At 42.8% G+C, this 25,935-nt stretch overlaps 1 protein-coding gene across 11 annotated transcripts in view; it reads left to right on the top strand.

Moving 5' to 3' along the window:
- Window positions 1-25,935, top strand: part of Dzank1 (double zinc ribbon and ankyrin repeat domains 1) — a 47,043-nt gene that overhangs the window by 11,646 nt on the left and 9,462 nt on the right. For 6 of the 11 annotated variants that reach the window (XM_031372106.1, XM_031372109.1, XM_031372104.1 and 3 more), the window contains exons 4-14: window positions 2,298-2,412; window positions 3,730-3,826; window positions 4,950-5,074; window positions 8,231-8,316; window positions 9,786-9,903; window positions 11,692-11,805; window positions 13,437-13,529; window positions 18,285-18,410; window positions 19,802-19,966; window positions 21,238-21,445; window positions 25,158-25,261. In XM_031372106.1, the coding sequence (XP_031227966.1) occupies window positions 2,298-2,412; window positions 3,730-3,826; window positions 4,950-5,074; window positions 8,231-8,316; window positions 9,786-9,903; window positions 11,692-11,805; window positions 13,437-13,529; window positions 18,285-18,410; window positions 19,802-19,966; window positions 21,238-21,445; window positions 25,158-25,261 (1,351 nt within the window). The remainder of the gene's footprint in view (window positions 1-2,297; window positions 2,413-3,729; window positions 3,827-4,949; window positions 5,075-8,230; window positions 8,317-9,785; window positions 9,904-11,691; window positions 11,806-13,436; window positions 13,530-18,284; window positions 18,411-19,801; window positions 19,967-21,237; window positions 21,446-25,157; window positions 25,262-25,935) is intronic. The other 5 variants (XM_031372110.1, XM_031372111.1, XM_031372114.1 and 2 more) reach the window with 2 other exon arrangements.

The raw sequence follows: 25,935 nt of genomic DNA, 5'->3' as shown, positions 1-25,935 counted from the left end.
AAAAAAAAAAAAAAAAGCATTTAATTGGGGACTTGCTTACAGCTATATTTGGTCCATTCTCATCATAATGGGAAGCATGCAGGCGGACACTGGCACAGTAACTCAGAACTATATCCTATTCGATAGGGAGAGACTCGGGCTTGGCATAGGCTTTTGAATCCTCAAGGCCCATCTCCAGGGACACTCTTCTTCCAGCAAGGCCATACCATCTAATCTTTCAAATTGAGCCACTCCCCAGGGACCAAATCTATGAGCCTATGATGTTATTCTCATTCAAACCAGCACACCATCTTTGCCTGCTTACACTTGTCACTTCTGGTTTGTTTGTTTGTTTTCTGAGACAAGATTTCTCTATATAGCCCTGGCTATGGTGGACCTCACTTTGTAGACCAGGCTGGCCTTGAACTCACATAGATCAGCATGCCTCTTACTTCCTGAGTACTGGGACTAAAGCTGTGAAGCACTGTGCCTAGTGCTTCTTCTTTTTTTTTTTTTCCAGTCATTATTTTGGTTCTAGTTGTAGTAGCGAACCCATATTCTAAGACATAAAGAGCATCTTATCTACAATATCTACAGAGAACATAACCAAGTGATAATATTCAGTACCATTGATATGTGGAGAAATCAGAACCTTACATAATGTCCTTGGGACATGCATTATGTGATGATTAGTTTGGGTTGGGAGTATGGTGTGTATGTGTATGTGTGCGTGTGTGCATGTGTGTGTGTGTGTGTGTGTGTGTGGCAAGTCACTGATTGATGTGTGAGGGCCCAGCCCACTGTGGGCGGTGTTACTCCTAAGCAGGAGGTCCTGGGTTGTATAAGGGTAGGTGAGCATGTCATGGGAAAGCCAGCCAGTACACAGCATTCCTCCACAGTCTCTGCTTCAGTTCCTGCCTCCAGGTTTCTGCCTCAAGCTCGTGCCCTAAATTCCCTCAATGATGGGTATAACCATCAGGGAGGTAAGCCTGTTCCTCCCCCAAGTGGTTTTGGTCTTGGAGTTTTATCCCAGCAGTAGAGAACCAAAGTAGGATGGCAACAGCACTCCAATCCATGGGTGCTGAATGCTAGCGGTCTAAGGACTGCAAGAGCTGGGTATCCACCCACACAAACCTTGATTCATCCCTGTTATTAAAATGACAGTAATAGAAATAAACGCTACTTTATTTTAAAAAGGAACTCAAGCATGAGGTCATTGAACATTTTAAATATAAACACTTAAGTACATTTTGGATATAAATACCATGTACTTCATGATAACTGTCAGGTAAATAGAAAAGGACCAGAAATAATTACAAGGAAGATGCTTCATAGAAGGTCCATTTTAAAAACAACTGTGGTCCTCTGAGAAAATCACTTTAACCTTTTTATTAGAGACTTCTGTTGGCCTTTTATTAATAAGCTATCAGTTGTCTGTGCCCTTGTAGTGTAAATTGTTTGTATTTTTATTTTATTTTATTTTATTTATAATTTTACGTGTTAAAAGTATTTTGCCTACCTGCTTACCACATGCATACAGTGCCCCTGAAGGCAGAGAAGGGCATCTGATCCCCTAGAGCTAGGATTACAGACAACCATAAGCTGCCACACGGGTGCTGGACATTTAATTCAGGTCCTTTGGAAGTGCAGCCAGTACTCTTACCCACTGAGCCTTCTCTCCAGTCTGTGTTGTATTTATTTTTATAACTGGAGTATAGGAGAGCTTTTCCGGGCCATATAAGACTGACAGAAGGGGAAAGCAGAGGGACTATATATGCCTCTTGGAAATTGTTTGGTTTTGAGACAGGGACTTGCTCTATTGCCCTGGCTAGTCTTGAGCTCAGAAGGATCTTCTTACCCTAGCCTTCTGATGCTGAGATTACAAACATGTACCTCTATGCCTGGATTTCCAGGAATGTTTTTGAAGACCCAGAGCAGACCTAGAATAGCAGTACCAAAACTGCAAACCACTTTCGTGGGTTTAAGCTCCTTGGAGCTGAGGCCAGTACACTGAGCATTCAGGCCACTGCAAGGAGCCGGGCAGGGTGAGAAAGAATGGTGCACACTAGCTGGGGCTCTGTGAACACCACTGGGCAGGAGCAGGGTCTAGAATACCATAGCCACTGCCGAAGGCTGGCATTACCCCAACCTCTCACCCCCTAAACCTCCTCAGCTGGAAGTATTGTTTAACTTTTCCAGCTTAAAATATAACAAATTTAGTGGGTACATTAAGGAACTTTAGCATCATAACTGCTAGCTACCTCTCCCTTGAATGTTTGTATAATGTACTCTTTCCTTTTTAAAAATATGATTTTCAGAGACTGCAGACACAGTGGGATTGTGACAAAGGTGTTTCAGGTGGACTATGAACCACCAAAGATGGTCTCTCCTGAAGACAATGTTGAAGATGCTCTCAAGGGGTTCTCAAAGCAGGCAAGTAATGGAGCCAAAGAGTTTTCAGATTGTCACTATATTTTTCATCCTTTCTTGCTCAATGGGCACATCTTCCCTTCCATCACAACACTTCAACTCACAGTCAGATCCTTATGATTAAGGTCAGTATCAGCCATTGTGAAGAATCTTCATTGATTCCCAGACGTGGTCAAGCCTCTTCTAAGACCAGAATCCTGACTCAGCACCATCACTGCCTGTGTTCAAGTATCTCTAGTGACTATCTATGAACGAGACCATTAGGGCAGCCACCCAAGAATCAGTCTCTGTGTTCACTCAGCTTTTGTGTTTTGTTTGTGAACTCTGCATAAACTCCAGATAAATTAGCTGTTTGCATATGCTCTGTCCCTGCATCATGCCTTCTCTGGGGGAAAAGTGATCTGAGCATGTGAGTTCTTGGTTTCTTCTCAGCCTTTTCCACTTGTAAGCTCCAAGATAACAGTCAGCAGGCCTACAATACTTTACAACATAGTGTAGGGACAGGCAAGGGAGGGCAACGAGTATATATCTGGAGAATGGAGCAGTCAGGCTAGCAGACCATCGCCGTGTGTACTGACTTCTATTAAAGTCTTCACCCCGCAAAAGCTACAGATCTGTACTTCTTTGGAGAATGAACCTGTATACCTCAGAAGGATGTTTGAAATGTCAGTCCTGAGTTGCTGGCACCGGTGGTCAGAGAGTAAGCAACTGAGCAAGAGGTCTTAGTCATGGGGTACTTGCTGAAAGTGACAGAGAAGGTGGGGTGTTACTTAGGCCCAGTGGTAACCCTGGAACCACAGCACATCTTATGAGGCAGCAGTGGATAACTTGGATGAGGCAGACCTATAGTGTGATTATCATAGTGATGATCAGCTGGCCAGCAGAGACTCAGATCTGAATCAGATAGAAGGGACAGAGTCACAAAAGAAAGACCAGGGAAAAGAGAGTTGTCTGGGCAGGTAGTGAGCATAAGGCTTGTCTTTTTAGTCTGACCCCACCCTGTTTTTTCTCTCTGACTCTTTTTTCTCCCTCTAATATTAACTGTCTCTGATAATGGCACTATCTATGTGCTCTAACCTGTCTCCTGGCTTGGCTGCTTGACCTGGTAAGGCCTACAAGCCAGATGCTGGCTCACCAAGAAATCCAGACAGAAAGCTGTTGGATTGATTCTAAAGGGAACAGACATTGCTTTATATAAAAAAAAGAAAATGCCATCATCCCTTTCAAATAAGAAGTGTTCACCATGACGTTGTCTCTACCATGACTTCTAATTTTTATAGTCTAAATATATATAATCAAGTAACATCTCTTCATTCCTAGGAATTAAAAAATGGGTTTGTCGGACCAAAACTAAGGAAGAAGTATAAGAATGCTGAAAATAAATCAACTTGGAACGTTAACCTTAGACGGCTTGCAGGTACGGTGAGGCGGGAGGGAGCTCAGTAAGCAGGCTTGCCGCTTGCTCGCTGCATGCTTTCAGTTCCTCGTGTTGAAATAAGGAAACCAGGAAGGCACGCTACAATTTGATTTTTTTATTTTATTCTAGCTAACAGATGAACAAAAGCGGGGTTTTGATAGAGTTGAGCTAAACTGAGCTGCACAGGAAGGGTCAGCATTAGATTCAAATTCAGGTTTGGTTACTTTGGAAACTACAAAGGTGCACGTAGATAGAATGTGTTTAGGACATGGCTAAAAAAGGAGCTCACTTTTTTTACATCTTGGTATACCAGCAGAAGAGCTTATCAGGTGAGGTAAAAGCATTTGCCATGTAAACCTGATGGCCTGATAGAATCCAGGGAACCCATGTGTGATGAGACAATGGACTCTCAAACGGTTGTCCTCTGTGGCATGCATGCACCCTATACACAAATAACAGCAACATTAGTTTTGGGTGTGTGTGTGTTTATTTCTCTTCTAAAAAAAAAAAAAAAAACCAACAAAGTAACTTGTGTCTTCCAAGACAAGTTGAAGTCTCACATAAATTCAGACAGCAGAGGTCTGGAGTCCTCAGTAAAAACGCAGTGGCCATGCAAGGAAGAGGCTGCCACGGGCTTCTTTTCTTTTTTTCTCTTTTCCCATTCTTCCTTCCTTCCTTCCTTCCTTTCTTTCTTTCTTCCTTTCTTCCTTCCTTTCTTTCTTTCTTCCTTTCTTCCTTCCTTCCTTCCTTCCTTCCTTCCTTTCTTCCTTCCTTCCTTCCTTTCTTCCTTCTTTCCTTCCTTCCTTCCTTCCTTCTTCCCTTCCTTTCTTTATTTCTTGTTAAAATAATGTTGCCTGCTAACTTTGCAGTTGGTGTGCTCTGTTTCTTAACTTGATATGGAATATTGTAGAATGCACCAAGGAAGGTTTATTCTCTTAGACTGGGTCAATTATTTCTTTCTCAGTTTTATTTCACTGACTCGGGGAGAGTGACATTATAGTCTTTGCTGCTACGGGAAGAATGTGACATGGTCCTTTACTGGAAGTTTCTAGCTATGAGGGCATATTCATATGGTTTTATATGGTAATGATATCACAGAACAATATTCTTAATATAATTATAGACCTCAAGGTAGGCGAAAGAGCAGACCCTAAAACTCTGAAAGATCTTCGCTTCTCAGAGAGTCCACTGGAAATCCCAGCCTACCACGAGGGAGCGAGTGCTCGACTACCTACTCACCAGGCCCAGGTAACATCACTGGAAATTTCTTAGGGTTTCCAGAATGCCCCGGGCATCTTTATGCTTCCCAGCATACTCTAAGACAGCATCTCTCCAAATTTAGCCATGTTGCAGGCAGTGTCCCAGCTCTGGAAATACTGTGTCCGAAGGGAAAAGCCTTCATGTTCATAGAGCTGTCCTTTGATAGGGACTTAAGGCAGGTAAATAATAATCAAGTAAATAGTCACACAATTTATTTTTTGAGACAGGGTTTCTCTGTGTTGCCCTGGCCATCCTGGAACTCAATTTGCATACCGGGCTGGCCTTAAGCTCAGAGGTTTACCAGCCTTTGCCTTCTGAGTGCCAGGATTAAAGGCATGATCCAACACTGCCCAGCTACACACACAGTTTTTTTTTTTTTTTTTTTTTTTTTTTTTTTTTTTTTTTTGGTTTTTCGAGACAGGGTTTCTCTGTGTTGCCCTGGCTGTCCTGGAACTCACTCTGTAGACCAGGCTGGCCTCGAACTCAGAAATCCGCCTGCCTCTGCCTCCCAAGTGCTGGGATTAAAGGCGTGCGCCACCACCGCCCGGCCACACACAGTTTTAATTAGTGGTGGCATGCATAAGACAAACTGGGTGGTGGTTAGCACAGTAGTTCTCAAAGTTGTTTCCTTATGCCTGCATGATCATAATCACATAGAAGTTCATTTGGAGTATATGTTCTCAGGCCTGGGAGCTCTTGGGGATGATTCATCTTGTTGTTCATACTGTTGTTGGGGCTGCAAACCTCTTCAGCTCCTTGGGTCCTTTCTCTAGCTCTTCCATTGGGGACTTTGTGTTCAGTCCAATGGTTGGCTATGAGCATCCACTTCTTTATTAGTCAGGCACTGGCAGAGCCTCTCAAGAGTCAGCTATGTCAGACTCCTGTCAGTAAGCACTTGTTAGCATCCACAATAGTGTCTGGGTTGGGTAATTGTTTATGGATGGATCCCTAGGCTGGACAGTCACTAGATGGCCTTTCCTTCAGTTTCTGCCCCAAACTTTGTCTCTGTATTTCCTACCATGGGTATTTTGATCCCCCTTCTAAGAAGGACCAAAGTATCCACACTGTAGTCCGTGGATTGTATCTTGGGTATTCTGAGCTTTTGGGCTAATATCCACTTATCAATGAGTGCATGCCATGTGTGCTTCATTTTTTTTTTATATTAAAACATAACCCATCACTTCTCCTTCCCCTTCCTCCTTCTAACCCGTGTCATATAACATCCCCTCTCCCCAGTCTCTCTCCAAACCATGGCCTGCTTTTTGATTGTTTTATATATTGAGGTATCACAGATGATAGATCCTGCCTCTTGCATGCTGGAATAGCAGGCATGCACCACTGATACTTGGCTGCTCCATAAAAATGTTCAAGACAAGGAAGATGAAGAAGTTGAGTGGTGGTGGCACATGACTGTAATCCTAGCACTCGGGAGGCAGAGGCAGGATGATATCTCTGAGTTCAAGGCTAGGCTGGTCTACAAATCAAGTTCTAAGATAAGCAGAGCTACACAGAGAAACCCTGTCTTGAAAAACCAAACCCAACCCCCCAAAAAAAACCAAAAAAACCCCAAAAAAACAAAACAACAACAACAAAAAAAAAATCAACAAGGAGGGAAGGAAGGAAAGAAGGAGGGACAGAGGGAGGAGAAGAGAGATGACGAAGAAAGACTGAGGATGTGATGAGGAAGCACTTCACATTATAGGCGACAAAGTGGACATGACAGACCAGGAAAACAATACCTAGCTCTACAGAACACCCTTGGCACAACCAGCAGGGTCTGAATGCGGATCTGTGGAATAGATAACAGCATCACCTGTAACTTTGCTGACTTTGGTGTATGGTTGTTCTTGGGAAATGCACACTCATCTACTTAGGGCAAAGGGAAATACTGCTTACAGCTTATTTTCATGCGGCTCAAAGAGAACAGAAATTATTTTTGCTCTTTTGATAACTTTTTTGAAAGACTGATTTATCCAAATAAAATGCTATATGCTCAGTGTGGTGGTTTACTTCTTTAATCATTGGTTTTGGGAAGCTGAGACAGGAGAAAAATATAGCCAAGAGAGCAAGACCCTGTCTCAAAGTGTTAGAAAAATACAATTGAATGACATGGCATAGCATAACTCAATAGTGTTACTGTGAATGTCAAGGAGGTAATGGCTGCCATATGCCAGTGCGTTTTACCATCAGTAGTAGTGTGGCTAGCTTCTCCCCTTCATCTTTCTTTTTTGGGCATCCTTTCTGTCCCATCATGTAGTCCACATCAAGCCATGTGCATTCCAGGAAGGGCCATGCATTACCCTGCCATGGTACCTGGGTGTTTCCCTATTGTGGATTCCTTTTGTTTTCTGTCTGCTTTACACACTTTCCTCTAATTTCCCATGCCTGTCTAAGTTGCTACCTCTTCCAAGAATCCCTTCTCCCAGGGAGCCTGCAAGCATGAATATTCTCTCTTCTAGATTCCCATGGAACACAGCACAAGTCTGTTATCTTGCTAGGTCCATAGATTTCAATTATTTTGTCAGATATGATGTGCTTTAGGGACAGGGACCATGTGATATTTTGTTTTTTGACCTTCTCTCTGCACTAAACAGAAAATTTTTCAAATAACCTGTTTGTATAAGTGAGTCCTTTTGAGTTTTCTAGAAATATTAACCTTAAGACAAATGGACACCAACTTAAGTCTTCCAATTCTAAAATATGAGCTGTCTACTAATAAATTCAGATATCTTCTTCTTCTTCTTTTTTGTTTTTTTGTTTTTTCTGAGACAGGGTTTCTCTGTATATCCCTGGCTGTCCTGGAACTCACTCTGTAGACCAGGTTGGCCTGGAACTCAGAAATCTGCCTGCCTCTGCCTCCCCAGTGCTGGGATTATAGGCATGCACCACCACTGCCCGGCCAGATACCTTCTTTTTAAACTTTTGTTATGAATAAAATATACACATTTACTCATGTGTAGAAAGCACTTAATAAATTATTATGTTGATTTCAGAGTGATAAATACAAAAACTTTTCCCTATGATAGTTTTAAAACATGAATGTTGGTAAATGAATTTTGAATGGACTTTTCGTGTCTTATAGCCTTTACCATGTTATATGGACTGTATGTCTGTCGCTATCTCTACCTGTCTTCTTCATTTTAGTCCCCTGGCTTTGCACACATAACTGGCCAGAAGAGTCTGACAAGCACCGAGATCATGAGGATACAGAGGGAGACAGACTTCCTCAAGTATGTATCACCTTCTCTACTCTGTCTCACATCCTTCAATGTTACATATGGTCTGTGAGATAAGAATGAAATGTAACACTGTCTTTGCTCATTCCTAGTTTTAAAAAATTAAATTTGTTAAGACAGGGACTTGCCATGTTGACCTGGTCTGGCACTTGCTATGCAATCCAGGTTGGCCTCAAACTTAAAACAATCTTCCTGCCTCAGAGTGTTGGCATTTACCATGCCTAGAAATTTTTTAGAGTTTTAAAAACATAATTGGGAAAAAGAAGCCAGGACTGGAGAGATGGATTAGTGCTTAAGAGCAGCAGCTTCTCCTGAAGAACCTGTGTTTAATCCCCAGCCCCACTTGGTAGTTCACAACTGTCAGCAATTCCACTTCCAGGGGACGCAGCACCCTCTTCTGGCCTCTGGAGGCATGGGCATGCATTGCAGGCAAAACGTTCGTACACAGAAAATAAAAATTTAAAGTGGAAAAAATTTGAAAAGAAAAACAAGGCTGACATGCACTGAAATGTATACCCGTGAAGAGCGTGATTGGCACACGTATGTGAAACTAACATTACCGTCACGGGAATGACGTCTCAACACTGTTCTCCAGGCTGCCCCAGCCAGTCGGCTGTTGATCTGCTTCTTGTCACTCTAGCTTGGATTGCATTGACTCCATATGTAATGTGACAAAGCAGCATGCACGCTTTCTCCACTCAGCAGGCTTTATTGATTCAGCATAGTTGTTTTTTGTCAATCATACATGTTGCTGACATCAAATATTTACTTCTTTTACTGACGAGCCTTTTTGTACACTGCACCTTCTATTGAATGGGCACACCACAGTTCGCTTACCCGTTCAATGGTGAGGGCACATGCTCCTCCTGGTATTTGGCTAGCGAGTCACACTGAAAAACTAATGTGAACATTTATATACAAGTTACTATGTGTACATCAGCTTCCATGCTGATGGTAGATATCTTGAAGGAGAATAACTGGGTCATATCCAGTTGTTTCCAAAGGAGAGATATCATGTCTATTCACCTCAGCAGGGAAAAAGAATTCCTGGTTTACATCTTTACCAACGCTTCCTAGTTGTGGACCCTCTAGTGAGATTGTAGAGGTATATCATTCTGATTCTAATTTCTATTCTCTTCATAATTAATAATAGGAATCTTTTACACACACATAAACAAACACCTACACACACACCTACACACACACACATTTTCAAGAATTTCCCCTCTTTGATATCATGTGTGTGTGTATGCATGCATGCTTGTGTGCTTTAACTAGGTTTGCTTGCATAAGCGTGGGCTACTACTCCATAAGTACATCACTGATAAAACTGTCCTCCCAACAAACCTTTTACTAGTTGTCCTTGGGGGGTCAGGAGCTAATACACCCTCCACCATTCATTGGATATATATGAATATTAATGTGGGTCTTTAATGGATTAATGCAAACCTGTTTCATTGTAGGTGTGCCCACTGTCTGGCTTCCCGTCCATCTGATCCTTTTGCTCGCTTCTGTCACGAATGTGGCGCTCCTGTCCCACCCATATTTGGCTATCGTCTTCCACCCCCAGAAGGGGCTCAGGTAAGCTGCAGAATGTTTGAAAACATTTATTTCTGATTTATGTGACCTGTATAGGTAGCCTAGGTTATGTGACCTGTATAGGTAGCCGTGACAATGGCCCATCACATGAGCCACACACATAAACACTCACTGAAATAATTTTGAACACATTGATGTCCTGCTACCTAGCTTTCTTAAGAACAGAAAAACACACTTGCAACAGGATTTCCTTAGTGTGGCCTTGGAGAAGACAGACTAAGAAACAGACTAAGATCTCACTGTTTTAATGGGACAAGGTTGGCCCGAAAGTGTTTTTAAGTACCATGAGCTAGTAAGGCTTCACGGAGAGAGATTTGTGAAAACTGGACAGAAAATAAAACTTAAAGCAGTCTTCAGGGTTGCCTAAGCTTTTACTAATATTGAGCCTACTTTCACCCTCACATGCAAGTAGAGATGTGCGGATGCCTGAGAATGTATTGAGACATTGCACACTGAGAATGTATTGAGACATTGCAGTTAGATTACCTGTTAAAACTCTGGGCATTGGGCTGGAAGAACATCGCACTCAGTGAAGTGCTGCTTGACTTGAAAGCACAGGGACCTGAGTTTAGTCCTCAACAACTAGCTCACAGCTAGTCACGGAGCTACAGGCCTAGCATAACTGATGAGCTGCAGGCCAACAAGAAACCCCATCTCACATGAGATGAACAGCATTCCTGATGATGACACCTGAAGTTATCTTCTGACTTCCACACATACAAACTTGTTCATACATAAACACACACATTTTAATATTTCTGAGAACCTCATACATGAGCATTACACTTATATCTCTCCCAGCCCTCTCTATTGCTAATACACACACACACACACACACACACACACACACACACACACACACATTCTTTTTTTTCAGAAGTTAAAATAGAAATAATAAAAGCAAAAGAATCTACTCACAATGTAGTAAAACCAACAGTAACAAACAAAATTCCCAGGGTACTTCACCCGGCCTTTGATTACCATGAAGCACTGGTCCACTTTGTTGGCCACTGAGATTGACATCTCAACAATGTTTCAAATAAGGCAGATCCTGCAGTAGCAGCCACAGCAGCACTGCTGTTCTCAGCCCACCCTGAGCTGGAGAAGCCCGTGTCCAGAGAGGGAGTGGGAGAACAGCCTGTAAGAACCTGTGCTCTTCAGAGTCCCCAATGGAGGAGCTAGAGAAAGGACCCAAGGAGCTGAAGGGGTTTGCAGTCCCATAGGAGGAACAACAATATGAACTAACCAGTACCCCCAGAACCCCCAGGGACTAAACCACCAACCAAAGAGCACACATGGTGGGACTCATGTCTCCAGCTGCATAGGTAGCAGAGGATGGCCTAGTCAGTCATCAATAGGAGGAGAGGCCCTTGTTCCTGTGAAGGTTCTATGCTCCAGGGTAGGGGAATGCCAGAGCCAGGAAGCAGAAGTGGGTGAGTGAGTGAGCAGGGGGGAGGCTATAGGGCATTTTCTGAGGGGAAACCAGGAAATGGGAGAATATTTGAAATGTAAATAAAGAAAATATCTAATAAAAAAGAAAAAGAACCTGTGCTCTTGTGCAGATGGGCATTTCCTGGGAAGCTTCAGCCTGTTGGTCACCTTTGGCTTATGGTTCACATTCTAGAGTAAGCAGGTTTTTATACTTAGTGGTGATAAAATCATAGAAAAAGGAAATGATTTCAACTGTCTCCAAAAGCAAATCCAGCTTTAAGAGCTAAGTCCTGTCAGCCTTCACCTCCCAAGGCAAACCTAGCCTTTTCCTTTGAGCAGATGGGCCTGTGTGCGGAATGTGGCAGTATGGTTCCCATGAACACCCCCATCTGTGTGGTGTGCGAAGCTCCTCTTGCTCCACAGCTTCGGCCACAGGCCAGCCTCTTCTTGAAGGTAAGGAAGTGTGATTCTCTAGAAACATGAATGAGATATGCAGAAAGTAATGTTTGAGTAATTATGTGTCTGTCTTCAGCTGGCAGAATGGATTAATGATAGTAAACTAATGTCTTGTAGACAAACCCATTCTGATTCTTTTTTTTTTTTTTTTTGGTTTTTCGAGACAGGGTTTCTCTGTGTGGCCCTGGCTGTCCTGGAGCTCACTCTGTAGCCTAGGCTGGCCTTGAACTCAGAAAAACTTGGGATTAAAGGCGTGTGCCACCACCGCCCGGCTGGCCATTCTGATTCTTTGAAAGGCCCAAATACATAACTGCCTGGATCTGTAAAGGAGAGGCCTACACATATTCCCCCAAGCAAATGGAGGATAAATTGCAATACAGCTAATTTAGATAACCCTTTACCTAAGTATTCAGACTTCAAAATTGTGGCTAATACTGACTTAGAATTGTGTTTTTGTTTGCTCAATCTGCTGCTGGCTTCCTATGTGTAGAAAAAGAATGGTTAGGCCGGGCGGTGGTGGCGCACACCTTTAGTCCCAGCACTTGGGAGGCAGGCAGAGACAGTCGGATTTCTGAGTTCAAGGCCAGCCTGGTCTACAGAGTGAGTTCAAGGACAGCCAGGGCTACACAGAGAAACCCTGTCTCCAAAAAAAAAAAAAAAAAAAAGAAAAAAAAAAAAAAAAAGAAAGAAAGAAAGAAAGAAAGAAAGAGAGAAAGAAAGAAAGAGAAAAAGAAAAAAAGAAAAGAAAAGAAAAGAAAAGAAAATGGTTAGACCTATTCATATCCTGGCATCTCCATTGTGAGTTACACTTCACCAGCTTTGTGTGGCAGCTTCTCGATGACTCTTCATAGGAACCTGCCCTTGCTACACACTGCCTGTCCTTTAGCTTTCTGAAACGTGGATGCAAGCTTTCACGACTCTTCCCCATTGCATGTTTTATGGCTGCAAAATCAGTCCCTGAGAGTGAGGGCACTAACTCTGCTGCCATCTCCAGATAAACTGGCCTGCCGCCACAGTTGTCGCCCTGAGATCCTTGGTGGCTGACCCTGCAGAACCCTGACCTAAGCAGTTGTGCAGTTCTTTCCAATCAACTGGCATTTTACAAAGCACAGCCTTCCATGGGTGGGGTCTTGCCCTGTAGGCATTTCTCAATAGTCCAGGGCAAAGAGCAAAGTGTGAGGTTTCCCCTTAATTGTACTAATCTTATTAGCAGTTACAGCTTCCCACCCCCATCTCCTCCCTCCTCATTTCTAGCTCTATCTAGTTCTATCATCTCTATTTCTACTGGTCTCAAGTCTTTCTCTTTACACTGTAGGCTACTGAAGTAGAGAGCCTGGTGACTGTTGGCTTTCCCGTACTGGAACATAATCATTGTAAAATTTCAAATTGTCTTCTTCAAACCAAATGAATCCTATCTTCCATTTGTTTGCTTGCTTGCAGTTCTGTCTCTTTTAAAACTGTGTTCAGTTGTCTGGCATAGTGCCAGATATGATCATTTTTTTTCAATAACCCTCAGACCAATATAATATTCCTGACTGGGTGCTGTAACACCAGGAGTTCACCACCAGGACTGTGGGCCGTCTCTACACTGTCATTGCTCATTCTTTTTGTAATTCCCTGTTGTCAAGGAGAGGGTGATCTGTCGCACCTGTGGCACTGGGAATCCTGCTCATCTGAGATACTGTGTCACCTGTGAGGGGGCGCTGCCTCCAACACAAGAGGTAGGTGGACTGCATGTGAATGTCCTATCTTTGGTGGCGGCTAAGCTTTGTTTGCTGAAGCAAGCTTTGACAGGTCAGATACACTGAGGAAGAGGGCTGGAGTTGGTGATTAATCACTCAGCAGGCTTTTCTCTGAGGGAGCAAAACTTACTTGTCTAGGACCAGCAAAAAGGGTGAAAAACAAGCTTGAGTGAGCACGCGAGTGTGTACGCAACACACAAACACACACACACACACACACACACATGCACCCTTGGTAGATGAAGCAAGGCTCCGACAAACCCCAACAACTTTATTTTTTCTCCCATAGCTTATATATTCCAGAAAAAATGTTTAAGGCAATATAAAATTACGATGTGGGGTGCTGGAGAGATGGCTCAGCAGTTAAGACCATTGACTGCTCTTCCAGAGATCCTGAGTTCAATTCCCAGCAACTACATGGTGACTCACATCCATCTGTAATGGGATCTGATGCCCTCTTCTGGTGTGTCTGAAGACAGCTACAGTATACTCATATAAATAAAATTAATTAATTAATCTTTTAAAAAAAGATTTAAAAAAATTACAATGTAGTTTCATCCTGCTTTTCCTCAAGTGAATGATTACCAAGGGTATACGTTAAAAAACTCAGCATATTCACAATACCTTTACATGATTAAATGTTAGGGAAAAAACAAATTATTCCCAAGGACCCATGTACATTTATGTTTAAGTAACTTCTTATAGGATAACAAAGTGTAAGCAAGCAATATATTTTCTCAGCCAGTTCTCTTACTGGCAGGCTGTAGTCTGTAGTTAACAAAGAAAGGATCAATCTTCTTATTATTTATCTTAATACTCTTATAAAAATCTTACGAGAATCACGGATCTAAACTTTTATATAAAAATCAGTCTCTCTTTACTCCCACATATTTACCAACAATTGATTTTTTAAAATATTTACTTATTTACTTATTTTTGCATTATTTACTTATTACATGTATATGAGTGTTTTGTTATCATATGTGTCTGTGCACCATGTGTATGCCTGGTATCCTCAAAGGCCAGAAAATGGTATTGGATATCCTTGGACTGGAGTTACAGATGGTTGGGAGCTGGAAATTGAACTGGGATCCTCTTAACCCTCTTAACCCCTGAGCCATCTCTCCAGCCCCACACCAGTTGATTTTGGACAAAGATTCTAAGAACATAAAATGAGGAAAGGACAATGTCTTTAATAAATTGTGCTAAGAAAATGAAATCTCAGCTTGCAGAGGAATGAAACTGGACCCTTGTATGTACAACATTCAATTAAGAAAGAACTAAAGATTTGAAACCTAAGACTTGAAACTGCAAAGCTACTAGAAGAAACAAAGGCCATATTTTAGTGATGACTTTTTGGCTATGACCCTAAAATGCAGTAGCAAAGGCAGAAATAGACAAGCAGGGCTGCACAAAATGGAGGCAAGCCTGCACAGCAAAGGAATGAGCAGGACAAAGACCAAGTGGTGCTGAAGAAGACACTCAAACTGCACTTCACCAGGAGTTACCACCCCAGTACTGACAGACTAAAACAGCTCCATGGCAAAAGGTGGCTAAAATATGAACAAAGGACTCAAAGAGCTACTCTAAAAAGTGCTACAACTAGCCTATAAGCACTTGAAAATGTTCAGTACCCCTAACCAGTAGCTAGATGCCAGGGAGATGGCTCAGCAGGTAAAAAAACACCTGTCGTACAAGCCTCACAACCCAAGCTTGACCCCTGGAACCTAGGGTGGAAGGACTAGTTGTCCTCTGACCTCCGTGGGCCCTCCATGGTAAGCATGTGTGCATGCACATGTGTGCGCACACACACATACACACAATTAAAGTAACTTCTAAAATGAGATATTGCCTCACTCCAGTTATAATGGCAGTTATCAAAAAGACAAAAATAACAAATGCTGGTGAGTCTGTGGAAAAAGAAGAACCCTTATCGACTATTGATGGAAATGTAAATTCATATAAACATAGGGAAAACAGTCTGGAGATAACTCTAAAATTTAAAGATCTATTATCATGTGGGGTCACACTTTTATAATCCCAATGCTTGGAAAACTGAAGCAGGAGGATTGTGAGTTTGAGGCTATCCTAGATTATAAGAGCAAGAGCCTACAGAAATAATGTAAGACAACTTTCATCCCTCCCTTCTTTCCTCCTCCTATTCTTTCCTTTGGTTTTCTGAGCTTCTCATCAAAAGTAACACATTTTAAGTCAATTATACTAACTACCAATGATATGATTCTTGCATTTCTGGTTTTCATCTGTCAACAAAACTGTTTAGGAGCAATACAAATTGTTTTAAATTAGATTTACTTATTTTATTTTACATATATATGTCTTGCCTGCATGCATGCATGTATACCATGTGCATGTCTGATGACCATAGATATAAGAAGAGATCATTGAATCCCCTGGAACTGGAGGTACAGACAATTGGGAGATGCCATGGGGGTGCTGAGAATCAAACCCTGGTCTTCCACAAAAACAACTAGTACTCTTAACTGCTAAAACATGCCTCCAGGGCCCCCAAATTGATAACTTATGAGGATTTAGGTGTTAGAATGATAGTGTTTATAGAAATGGGAGAAAGTAGCAATGCATATACAATGTGTTAGCAACTTTGATAGGATAGGGTAAGATCATTTTTCTTTGCTTAAAGCAACTTTAAAAGTCCACTGGGACTTTAGTCTTTGTCTTAGTTAGGGTTTCATTGCTGAGGAGAGACACCATGACCAAGGCAACTCTTATAAAGGACAACATTTAATTGGGGCTGGCTTACCTGTTCAGAGATTCAGTCCATTATCATCATGGTGGGAAGTATGGCAGTGTGTTGGCAGACACGGTGTTGTAGGAGCTGAGAGTTCTACATCTTGTTCAGAATGCAAACAGAAGACTTCTAGGAGGAAGGTCTCAAAGTCCACTCCCAGAAGACTGCTAGGAGGAGGGTCTCAAAGTCCACTCCCACGGTGACACACTTCCTCCAACAAGGCCACACCTCTTAATAGTGCCACTCCCTAGGCCAAGCATATTCAGATTTTCACAAGTCTCAATGAAAAATCTGAAGGCTTTGTGTTTTAGAACCCTACATTGGCAAAATCTCTACCAAAATTTAATTTAGTGGCTCAGCAATTAGGGGCATTTACTGCTCTTGCAGGTAACCTTGTTTCAGTGTCAAGACCCACATGGTGGCTCACGGCCATCCACAATTTCAGTTGTAGGAAATCCAGTGCCCTCTGCTGATGTCCTCTGGCACAAGGCAAGTACATGGTACATATACATACATATAGAAAAATATACTCACACACATAAAGTAAAAATAAATCTTTTTCTTTTTAAAAAGAAAAATTAATATTAGGATAATTGAAATGTAAGATCTGAAGCAAAAGTTTCCAAAGAATTGTGCCTTTTGGATTATCCCAAAGAGCCTGTCTCTGATTGCACAGAAACTAAGTTAATGACCATAGACATATTCCTTCCTTAGCTCCCTGGGTTATGGGCTGATATGGCCTCTCTCCTTCCTCCAGGCTATGGACTGATAGGAACCCAGAGAGCCATCTAGAGATGTGTGTTAAAGAGTAGCTCAAGACAAACAAGCTGTTAGCGGCTGGCCCTGTAGATATGCCGGACTACTTACTGTGTGCATCTGCAGGTTCCACAGCATGAAGTACAAATGTGCTCTTATTTTTTTTTAATTTTATGATCTATTTTATGTATATTGGTGTTTTGTCTGCATGTATTTCTATGTGCCACTTGTGTGTCAGAAGAAAATGTCAGATCCCCAAGAACTGGCATTACAGACAGTTGTGAACTACTATATGGGTGCTGGGAATTGAATTGGGATCCTCTGAAAGAGTGACATGTTCTCTTTGGCTACCAAGTCATCTTTCTAGCCTCAAATGTGGTCTTACAAGATAGAATAAAAGTGGCTCTTTCCTTACCCTACCATTTCCATGCCCAGAATGGAAAATAAAGCAACATTTCATTAGGGCAAAGGGCAGAAAATGAATCTCAGTCGTGGCCCTGCCTGGCTCAGCTTGGTTACCCAGTAATATGCTATTATCAACAGTTGGCTTGCCCAGCCTGAGAAACCAGTGATATAGAGGAGTACAGACATATAGGAGGATCATTTTCACCAACTTCCTGCAGCTTCCAGGAAAGAATATTTTCCTAGTTATGGTTTCCATTGCTATGAATAGACACCATGACCAAGACAACTCTTATAAAGGACAATATTTAGTTGGGGCTGGCTTACAGGTTCAGAGGTTTAATCCATTATCATCAAGGCGGGAACATGGCAGCCTCCAGGCAGGCATGGTGCAGAAGGAGCTGAGAGTTCGGCATCTTGATCTGACCACAGCTAGGAGAAAGCTGACTTTTTTTGCACTGGGCAGGGCTTCAGAGCCCACCCCCACAGTAACATGCTTCCTTCCTCCAACAAGCCCACACCTCCTAACACCTACCCTGTGGGTCAAATATATTCAAAGCACCACAAATATGAACTTAAAAACTGGTGAACGTGGGCTAGGCTTAGGGATACACACCTTTTAATCCCAGCACTGGGGAGGTAGAGGAAGGAGAATCTCTGTGAATTTGAGGCCAGCCTGCTCTACTCCTTTTGTCCAAAGGGTGGGGGTAGTTCTAGTTCCTGTCATTTGTAGGCTTTATTCCTTTCTTCGGATGGAGCGGGAACTGGAGAACATGGTTCTGACTGCCTGTCAATGCTGCTTTGTTCAGCAGTGGCTGTGCAATGGAGATGAAGTCCCTCGTCCGCCCACTCGAAATGGGGAGACCATTTCCTGCTCCAGGTGTGGCTGCCAGAACCTCTGGGAGGCATCCTTCTGTGACTGGTGTGGAGCCATGGTAGGCACTTTTAAGACTGAGCTCACCAGGTGCTGGTGGGCATACCTTTAATCCCAGTACTCAGAGGGCCAAAGCCTGCAGATCTCTGTGAGTTTGAGGCCAGCCTGGTCTACAGAGGAGTTCCAGGACAGTCAGAGCTATACAGAGAAAGTCTGTTTTGAAAAACAAAACAAAAGGAAACAAGACAACCACACTAACAAGAGAAAAGTCTGACCCTTTTTGTGCTGGTCACCCTGTCCACCAAAGGTCTCCCTGTGGTCTTGCAGGAAACATTTCCTATGTTTTCTGTACTAAGAATTTGAAGGGGCTGGAGAGATGGCTCAGCAGTTAAGATCACTGACTGCTCTTCCAGAGGTCATGAGTTCAAATCCCAGCAACCACATGGTGGTTCATAACCATCTGTAACGAGATCTGATAACCTCTTCTGGGGTACCCGAAGATAGCTATATACTTATATACAATAAATAAATAGGCCGGAGCAAGTGGAGCTGGAGCGGGCCAGGGGGAAAAAAAGAATTTGAAGATAGAAATAATAGTTTGATATGCTGGAACTGAGCAGCCATTCTCGCTGCCATTTGCTTTGCGTATTTTGAGGTTAAACCTTGCCACATTTATTGACCACTGCAATTTCTTTTGTGAATGGAGTTGCCTAAGTTTTAATCAGAATATTCACATTATTTATGTTTATCTGATATAGCATGTGAGTAACAAAAGGCTTAGAGTAAATGGTCATTTTAGAGTGAACGGAAGCAGTCCCGCCCCTGAGAAAGCAGGTGTTCCTTCAGTCCCCCAGTGGGCTGGAGTGTACTGACCCAGCCTTTCCACCTGGCAATATACTGTGCTTGTTCCTCTTTATGCTTTCCTATAGCAACTCCACATTTCATTGTCTATAATATAGACTTTATGTGCACACATCATGGCTTGTTTAGGTGGTATTCCCCATTGCTGCACACTAAGGTTGTTCCCAATTATTTCCCCTAGACTGACACTACCAGGCTGGAGAGATGGCTCAGTGGGTGGGTGTGCCTTCCACCAAGCCTGAAGTCCTGAATTCAATGCTCATCATCCATGTGGTAGAAAGAAGCAACCAACTCTCCAAAGGTCCCCTGACCTCCTCCCAGGCACTGTAATATCACACACACATACTCACACACGTGAACATAAAGTAAATTTAAGAAGTAATTTTTAAGCACCTATAATACTATGAAAGATAGCCTGGGCTACATTTCTTTAAGTGCTGGTCTCTGGGTAGGAGAAAATCTAGGTAGAGCTGTTAGGTCAGCAGGCAGGAGCCTCTGCTATTTTCATGGCTAGAAATTGTTTGGTATCAGAATAGTTTACACGGACAAATTAAAACTCTAAAATCATTATCTGTATTTTCTGTTCGCTAGCTTGGCATTTCTGCTAGCCACTCTGTCTGCCCGAAATGTGGGGCCAGCAATCATCTGACTGCCCGCTTCTGTGGCTCCTGTGGCATTTACGTGAAGTCCATAACAAGATTTAGAATGCATAACAGCTTGGCCATAGTTGCTGGGGGGCCCCGCCCATTTGCTGAGGTAAGAACTGCTGCTCAGGTGTAACTGTGACTGTGTGCCCTGTGAGTCAGCCCAGGAGAGCAGAGCTAAAGTATGTAGACGTTGCTCATGGACTTTGAATTAGGCATGTAAATAAATTTAATTTCGGTTTTAAATGCTTGAATGATTTCTTCAAAAGTTATATATTTACACAAGTTCCAATCTAGCCTAGGGTAGAATGTAAAACCTTGTCTCAAAAAAAAAAAAAAAGAAATCAAGAAACTAAAATTGCATTGTTCTGACAGAGATTCAAGTCTAATAGCATGAGGCAGTGGATGTAGCGCCCCAGAAAGAAGTAACCCTCTCTGCACAAGGCAGAATGACCTTCTCTTGGATTTTTCCAATAGCGTTCCGAGAATCTTCTTCCCTGCTCTGCTGTGTCTTAGAAAACTTACACCAAGTGTATAAGATTTCTCCCTGTCAATAGCCTCTGGCTTGTCACTAAGCAGCACACACAGGGCCAACCATTTTCCTGTTAGCTTTCACAGATTCTCTAAGCTGCACAATGCTGCAGCAGTTACCTTCTCTCTTTACTGATGGAAACTGAGAGACTGCGCATGCACTTGTCAAGGACATATGCCATCTTAACTAAGTCACACTTGTGGGGCCCGCCGAAGCCCATTCATACCACAGTTTAAATGAAAAAAAAAAAGGGTGTTCTTTCTTATACTCTCTGCCACCTGCTAAAAATTATTTGTAGTACCTTCTTAGACATTTTCTTTTCTCTACCAGGACATTTATCCTAATAAATACACAAACATACATTGTCTGACATGTGAATGGCACATCTAAAGATGTGGTGACATCAGACAGCCTACATAGCCTTCCATGGTGATTTTCTTAGATCCATCAAAGAAGCTGGTTCATAGCAGTTAAATATGTTTGCGTGATAAAGACTGTATTCAACTGAATTACAGAACTGAGAGGGTAGAAGCCTTCCAGGCCCCAGTCAGGATAGAAACATCATTAACTGGCTGAACTGGGGACAGTAAATGGCCAAGGGGAGTGGGCTACCTTCATGGATCAAGCTAAGTGTTACTGGGAAAGACACAAGCAAGGAAGATGAGGCAATGGTGGGGAGAACACACCACCTCCGCCACCGCTATCACCACCACCACCCAGCAACAAAACTTTTAGTTCAAAGAAAGTGTTTTAGGTATTTTTATTCTGATTTAAATCATAATCTCTGAGTGTAGATGAATTTAATTAAATTATATTCTAATCTTTAAGTGTATTGTCTCTCTTGCTCATAGCCCCGATCTGCCTGGCAGTCCCTAAATGTCCCTTTGCCCACATCTGCCAGTGGGTCTAAGAAGGACATGGGCACACAGACCTCTGGCCTGTTCTACCCATCTGGCAAGCTCCTGGCAAAGAAGGAACTGGAGGCGGCTTCTCACAGGCAGAGGCAGGAGAAGATGAGTGACCACAGGCCGGTCCTCACAGCTGTCAGCCCGGGAAGAGGTGAGGGGAGAAACCTCTCTCTGACAGAACCTCACATACTTTCTCCATTTTAGGTTTATTTTCTTTGTTCAGATCATTTTCTCTGTACAAACAGTAGCCTTTCCTTAAACTTTTACTCCTCCAGTAGTTTAACTCCTAGCCTGCAGTCTAATGGTCCATCAGTCTCATGTGGGCCTCTGCTGGGCAGACAGGCTAAGTCTGTGCCATCTTTATCACCTGCCACTACTGCTTTTTAGTGTTTGAAACTCACATAGTATAAAGTTCACCATTTTAACTATGCTTAAGAGTGCAATTGGATGACATCAAACATGTTGATAATGTCGTGTAGCTGTCTTCACAGTCAGCGCCCAAGGAGGAAGCCTGTGCTTCTCAGATGGTCGCCTTCCACATCCCTTCTCCCAAGGGCCAGACTGCCTGACAGCCACTGATCTGCCTGTCCATAGGCTTGCCTCTTCCTGACATTTCTCTGGTCCTTGTGACAGGCGTCCTTCACATAGTGTCCCGGAGAGAGAGTGTGTGTGTACTGCAGGGCAATGCAGAACATATACAGGATCTGCAGCCTGACCCCCCCCCCCCAGCATCTTTCTAATGGCTCCTAGGAAGTTTGGTTAAAGCTTCAATGTGCAGTTGCTGTTGCAGGCAGTCTTTCTCACCCTCCTTTTATTCCTTCGTTTTAGTTGAACATTCCTCTTTGTTTTCACTTTTGTTGAAGCTGGAGATTTTTAATAATTGATTATTTCAAGCCTGGGCTAATTTCCCCTCCAGGCTTTTCACTGTTGTCTGCACAGTATTTGTCTAGCAGCTAGCTCAATTTTTCCAGTGAACTTTAGTTCACCCTGCAGTGTGAAACCTCTGATGCAGCTCACCGGGGAGCACACCTTTGGCCTGCATTCTGCCAGGTTGTTGTGCAGTTTTGGCAAAGCTCCCTGCCTTCTTCCCTTGACCACTGTCAGCCAGTGAGCCAACATACCGTTGGGTCATTGAGCTGCTGTTTCTACCATGTTCTAGGCCATCAGTCCTTCCACAGTCTGACCCGGTTAAATGAGGGATCTTTTACAGCAGCATTTTCTTAGATTGGTATTTGAAGAATTTTGTGACTTCAGAAGAGCTCTTATTTCCTGATTTTTTTATCCTGGCTCTATGTAAAGTGGCCGACCTACTATGATTTAGCTGTTATCTGTAGTAAATTTATCAACATTGTAACCTCCCCCACTTCCTTCTTTGGTATTGAACCAAGGGCCTTGTACATGTGAGGCAAGCTGTACCACTGAGCTAAATACTCAGTATCTTAAATTTGCCTCTTATTATCCTGTCTCAGAGTCTCATTGCTGTGAAGAGACACCATGACTAAAGCAACTCTTATAAAGGAAAACATTTCATTGGGACTGGTTTAGAGTTTCAGAGGTTTATACCGTTATCATCATGGTAGGAAGCATGGCAATATGCAGGCATGGTGCTAGAGAAGGAGCTGAGAGCTCTCTATCGTGATCCACAGGCAGAAGGAGACTGTGTGCCACGCTAGGACAATATGACCAATAGGAGCATATATGACCTCAAAGCCCACCCCCTGAGTGACACACTTCCTCCAACAAGGCCACACCTCCTAATAATGCCACTCCATATGGACCATACATACAAACACATGAGTCTATGGGACCATACCTATTCAAACAACCACACAGCCTCTCCATTGTTCTGAGCTTGAACTTTCCTATATTCTGTTACAAGGAAGTTGCTTTGGGAAGAGCTTACAAATTCTGATTTCTGGCTTTCTTTCCCCCTTGGGCAGAAATCTGTTTTGGCATAGACAATGGCACTTTTCTCTCAGAATAACCCAAGGAATACAGCAATCATATATAGTTTTCTATTTCTACCTCTCTCAAAAGGGACCTTTGACAAATGAGTCCAGAACAGGTGATCTGGGTAGCCAGCATCAACAATTCATGTCGTCAGTGTAGAGGCTCCGTTCAGTAATGACTGGACAGGCAGAGGGAAAGTCACTTTTGACCATGATTGCCAAGAACTTAGGCTGTGGAATAAGCAGTTGTGGCAGGAGGAGCAATATGGAAGGCCTGTCTGTTCTGAGGAGATACTGAAGTAGAACTTAGAACTAAGATGGACAGGACTGTGTTCCTAGTCAGTTACTTAACTGGAGTAGAATTTCCATCTTATTAGGCAAGAGGGAGGGAGAGAGAGTAGATCAGGATTCAGACACTACCCACTGACTATTCTGAGTTTCAGTACATTCTTTTCATTAATGTACTCATCTCTTTAGAAAGACCTCCAGAGCCGGGCGGTGGTGGTGCACGCCTTTAATCCCAGTACTTGGGAGGCAGAGGCAGGTGGATTTCTGAATTCGAGGCCAGCCTGGTCTACAGAGTGAGTTCCAGGACAGCCAGGGCTATACAGAGAAACCCTGTCTCAAAGAAAAAAGCAAAAGACCTCCAGAGAATTTAGATCCTTATTTTTAGATTTACTTATTTTATACGTATGAGTGTTTTGCCTGCATACATGTGTTTGCATTATGTGTATGCTTGGTGTCTGCCCATGGAGATCAAAGAGGGCATCAGATCCCCTGGAACTAAAGATGACTGGGGGCCACTATGTGAGTACTAGGAATCAAACCTGTGTCCCCTGCAAGAGCATGTACTCTAATCACTGAGCAACCTCTCCAGCCTCTCACTGCTTTCTAAACTGGTTTCTCTGGGGAAAGGGAGTACCAAGCTCCTCAGGCGCCATGATAGAAGTATCCATAAGTTTCCATGCTAGGAATCGGAACTCATCTACAATTTGATTGAATCTTACAGACTTGAGTGTAGCATTAGTCCTAAGGGACATTATCTACAGCCATTTCCAGAATGATTCCTAATATCCCTCTTGTCCTCAGAAGGAAAAGACTGTTTCTCTCTTGGAATCTAGATGGCCTGGTCACTTGCTGGCCAGTGGAACATGATAGGTCAGATACCCTGACAGTTCTTGCTGTAAGCCTTAAGCCTTAAGAAAGATGAAGGTCAGTGTTATCACCAAGTAAAGAAATCCATCACATATTCCTGAATGAAAGAGACTCTACTTAAGGAGAAAAGGGGTACCATGTTCCAACAAGGACTAACTTTTTGAGTGAACCCAGATAGAAAGGAGGAAAGAAGAGCCAACTCATCCTGTCAGTAGCTGACTGGTTCTGCCATCTTAGCTAAGATCCCGCCTCAATCCATTTCACCTGGTTGAGGGCCTCCAACCTGGGCAGAAAGGTGGGAACTACTACGTCTTTCTCCCCCACACAAGAACCAAACATCTGGGCTCACAAAACTGCTCTGATTTCTAATTCAAGTGCATTAAAATCCCCATGTAGACTATAAAGGGCACAGGAAACTTTCTGGAGAAGTGGGTACATTCTGTATGTTGATTGGGAAAAATACAACTGTCAAACCCATACATTTAAGACAGCGTGATTTACATGTAAGACAGAATAACATAGGAAGGAGGAGCTTGACATGCAGCAATCCATGAAATAGTGAAATGCTGTAACCTGTGATAACCATGTATAATAGCTGGGGCAGTTGTAGAACTTACTTTAGTGTGTACTTGAGGTTCTGTGTGGAAAATGAACATGGTTGGCCCAGGAAAATAACCTGAGAACATATGCTCCACACTTGCTTCTGTTGTTCTTAAATATGGAAGACTTATCCATGCTCTGGTCTCTCTCCCTTTTTAGGCTACTGGAGAAAACAATTGGATCACATCTCTGCTCACCTCAGGTCCTATGCTCAGAACAACCCTGAATTCCGGGCCTTGATTGCAGAGCCCAGGATGGGGAAGGTGGGTAAGATGGGGCTTCTGCTCAGAGCATCCCTGAGAACAGGCCTTCCTAAGACTTCACTTGTTAGGTGTGCCTTCTCTTCCTTCTCTGCTTTCCACCCTTATCCTGTCTCTTGTGAGGAATACAGACATGAACATAAGAAAATGGTGGGTTTTAATGGCACAAAATTGAAGTTGTTTTGTTTTGTGTTGCATTGCTTGGTTTTAACTCTGTAGATATTCATAGCAAGTCTTACTTGATTACCAGTGTAACTGCGGCCCAGAGAAGTTTGGCAAGCTGCTCCAAACTGCAGCTCCGTCTTGGGCATTTAAATTGTAACGAGCGTGCAGATTCCAAGGCACATGCCTTTTCTTTGGCACAAAGTCATTACCAAGAGACAGTTCAATGGAAAAACATTTCCTGTTTATCACAAACTAGAAGAGACTCTTTCAAATCGTACCATCAGCTCCTCTGTCACAAAACCATCCCACACTGAACCTGTCCTGTTTTCAAGGACTGCTCAGCTTCCTTGAATGAACTGTTTTGATAGCTTATATATACTTCATCCTAATCTGGAGTCCAGCAAGCTGTGCCCTCTGGTTATTGGTCAGAATATTTCCATCCATTTATATGTTAACTGTGCCTGCTTTGAGCTACAATAGCATGGCTAAGCATTTGCATTAGAGAACTTATG

Source organism: Mastomys coucha, unplaced genomic scaffold (genome assembly GCF_008632895.1).
Source record: "Mastomys coucha isolate ucsf_1 unplaced genomic scaffold, UCSF_Mcou_1 pScaffold15, whole genome shotgun sequence".
Lineage (NCBI taxonomy): Eukaryota > Metazoa > Chordata > Mammalia > Rodentia > Muridae > Mastomys > Mastomys coucha.
Note: the sequence above shows the minus strand (reverse complement) of the source record. Positions and strands in the feature narration are given on the sequence as shown.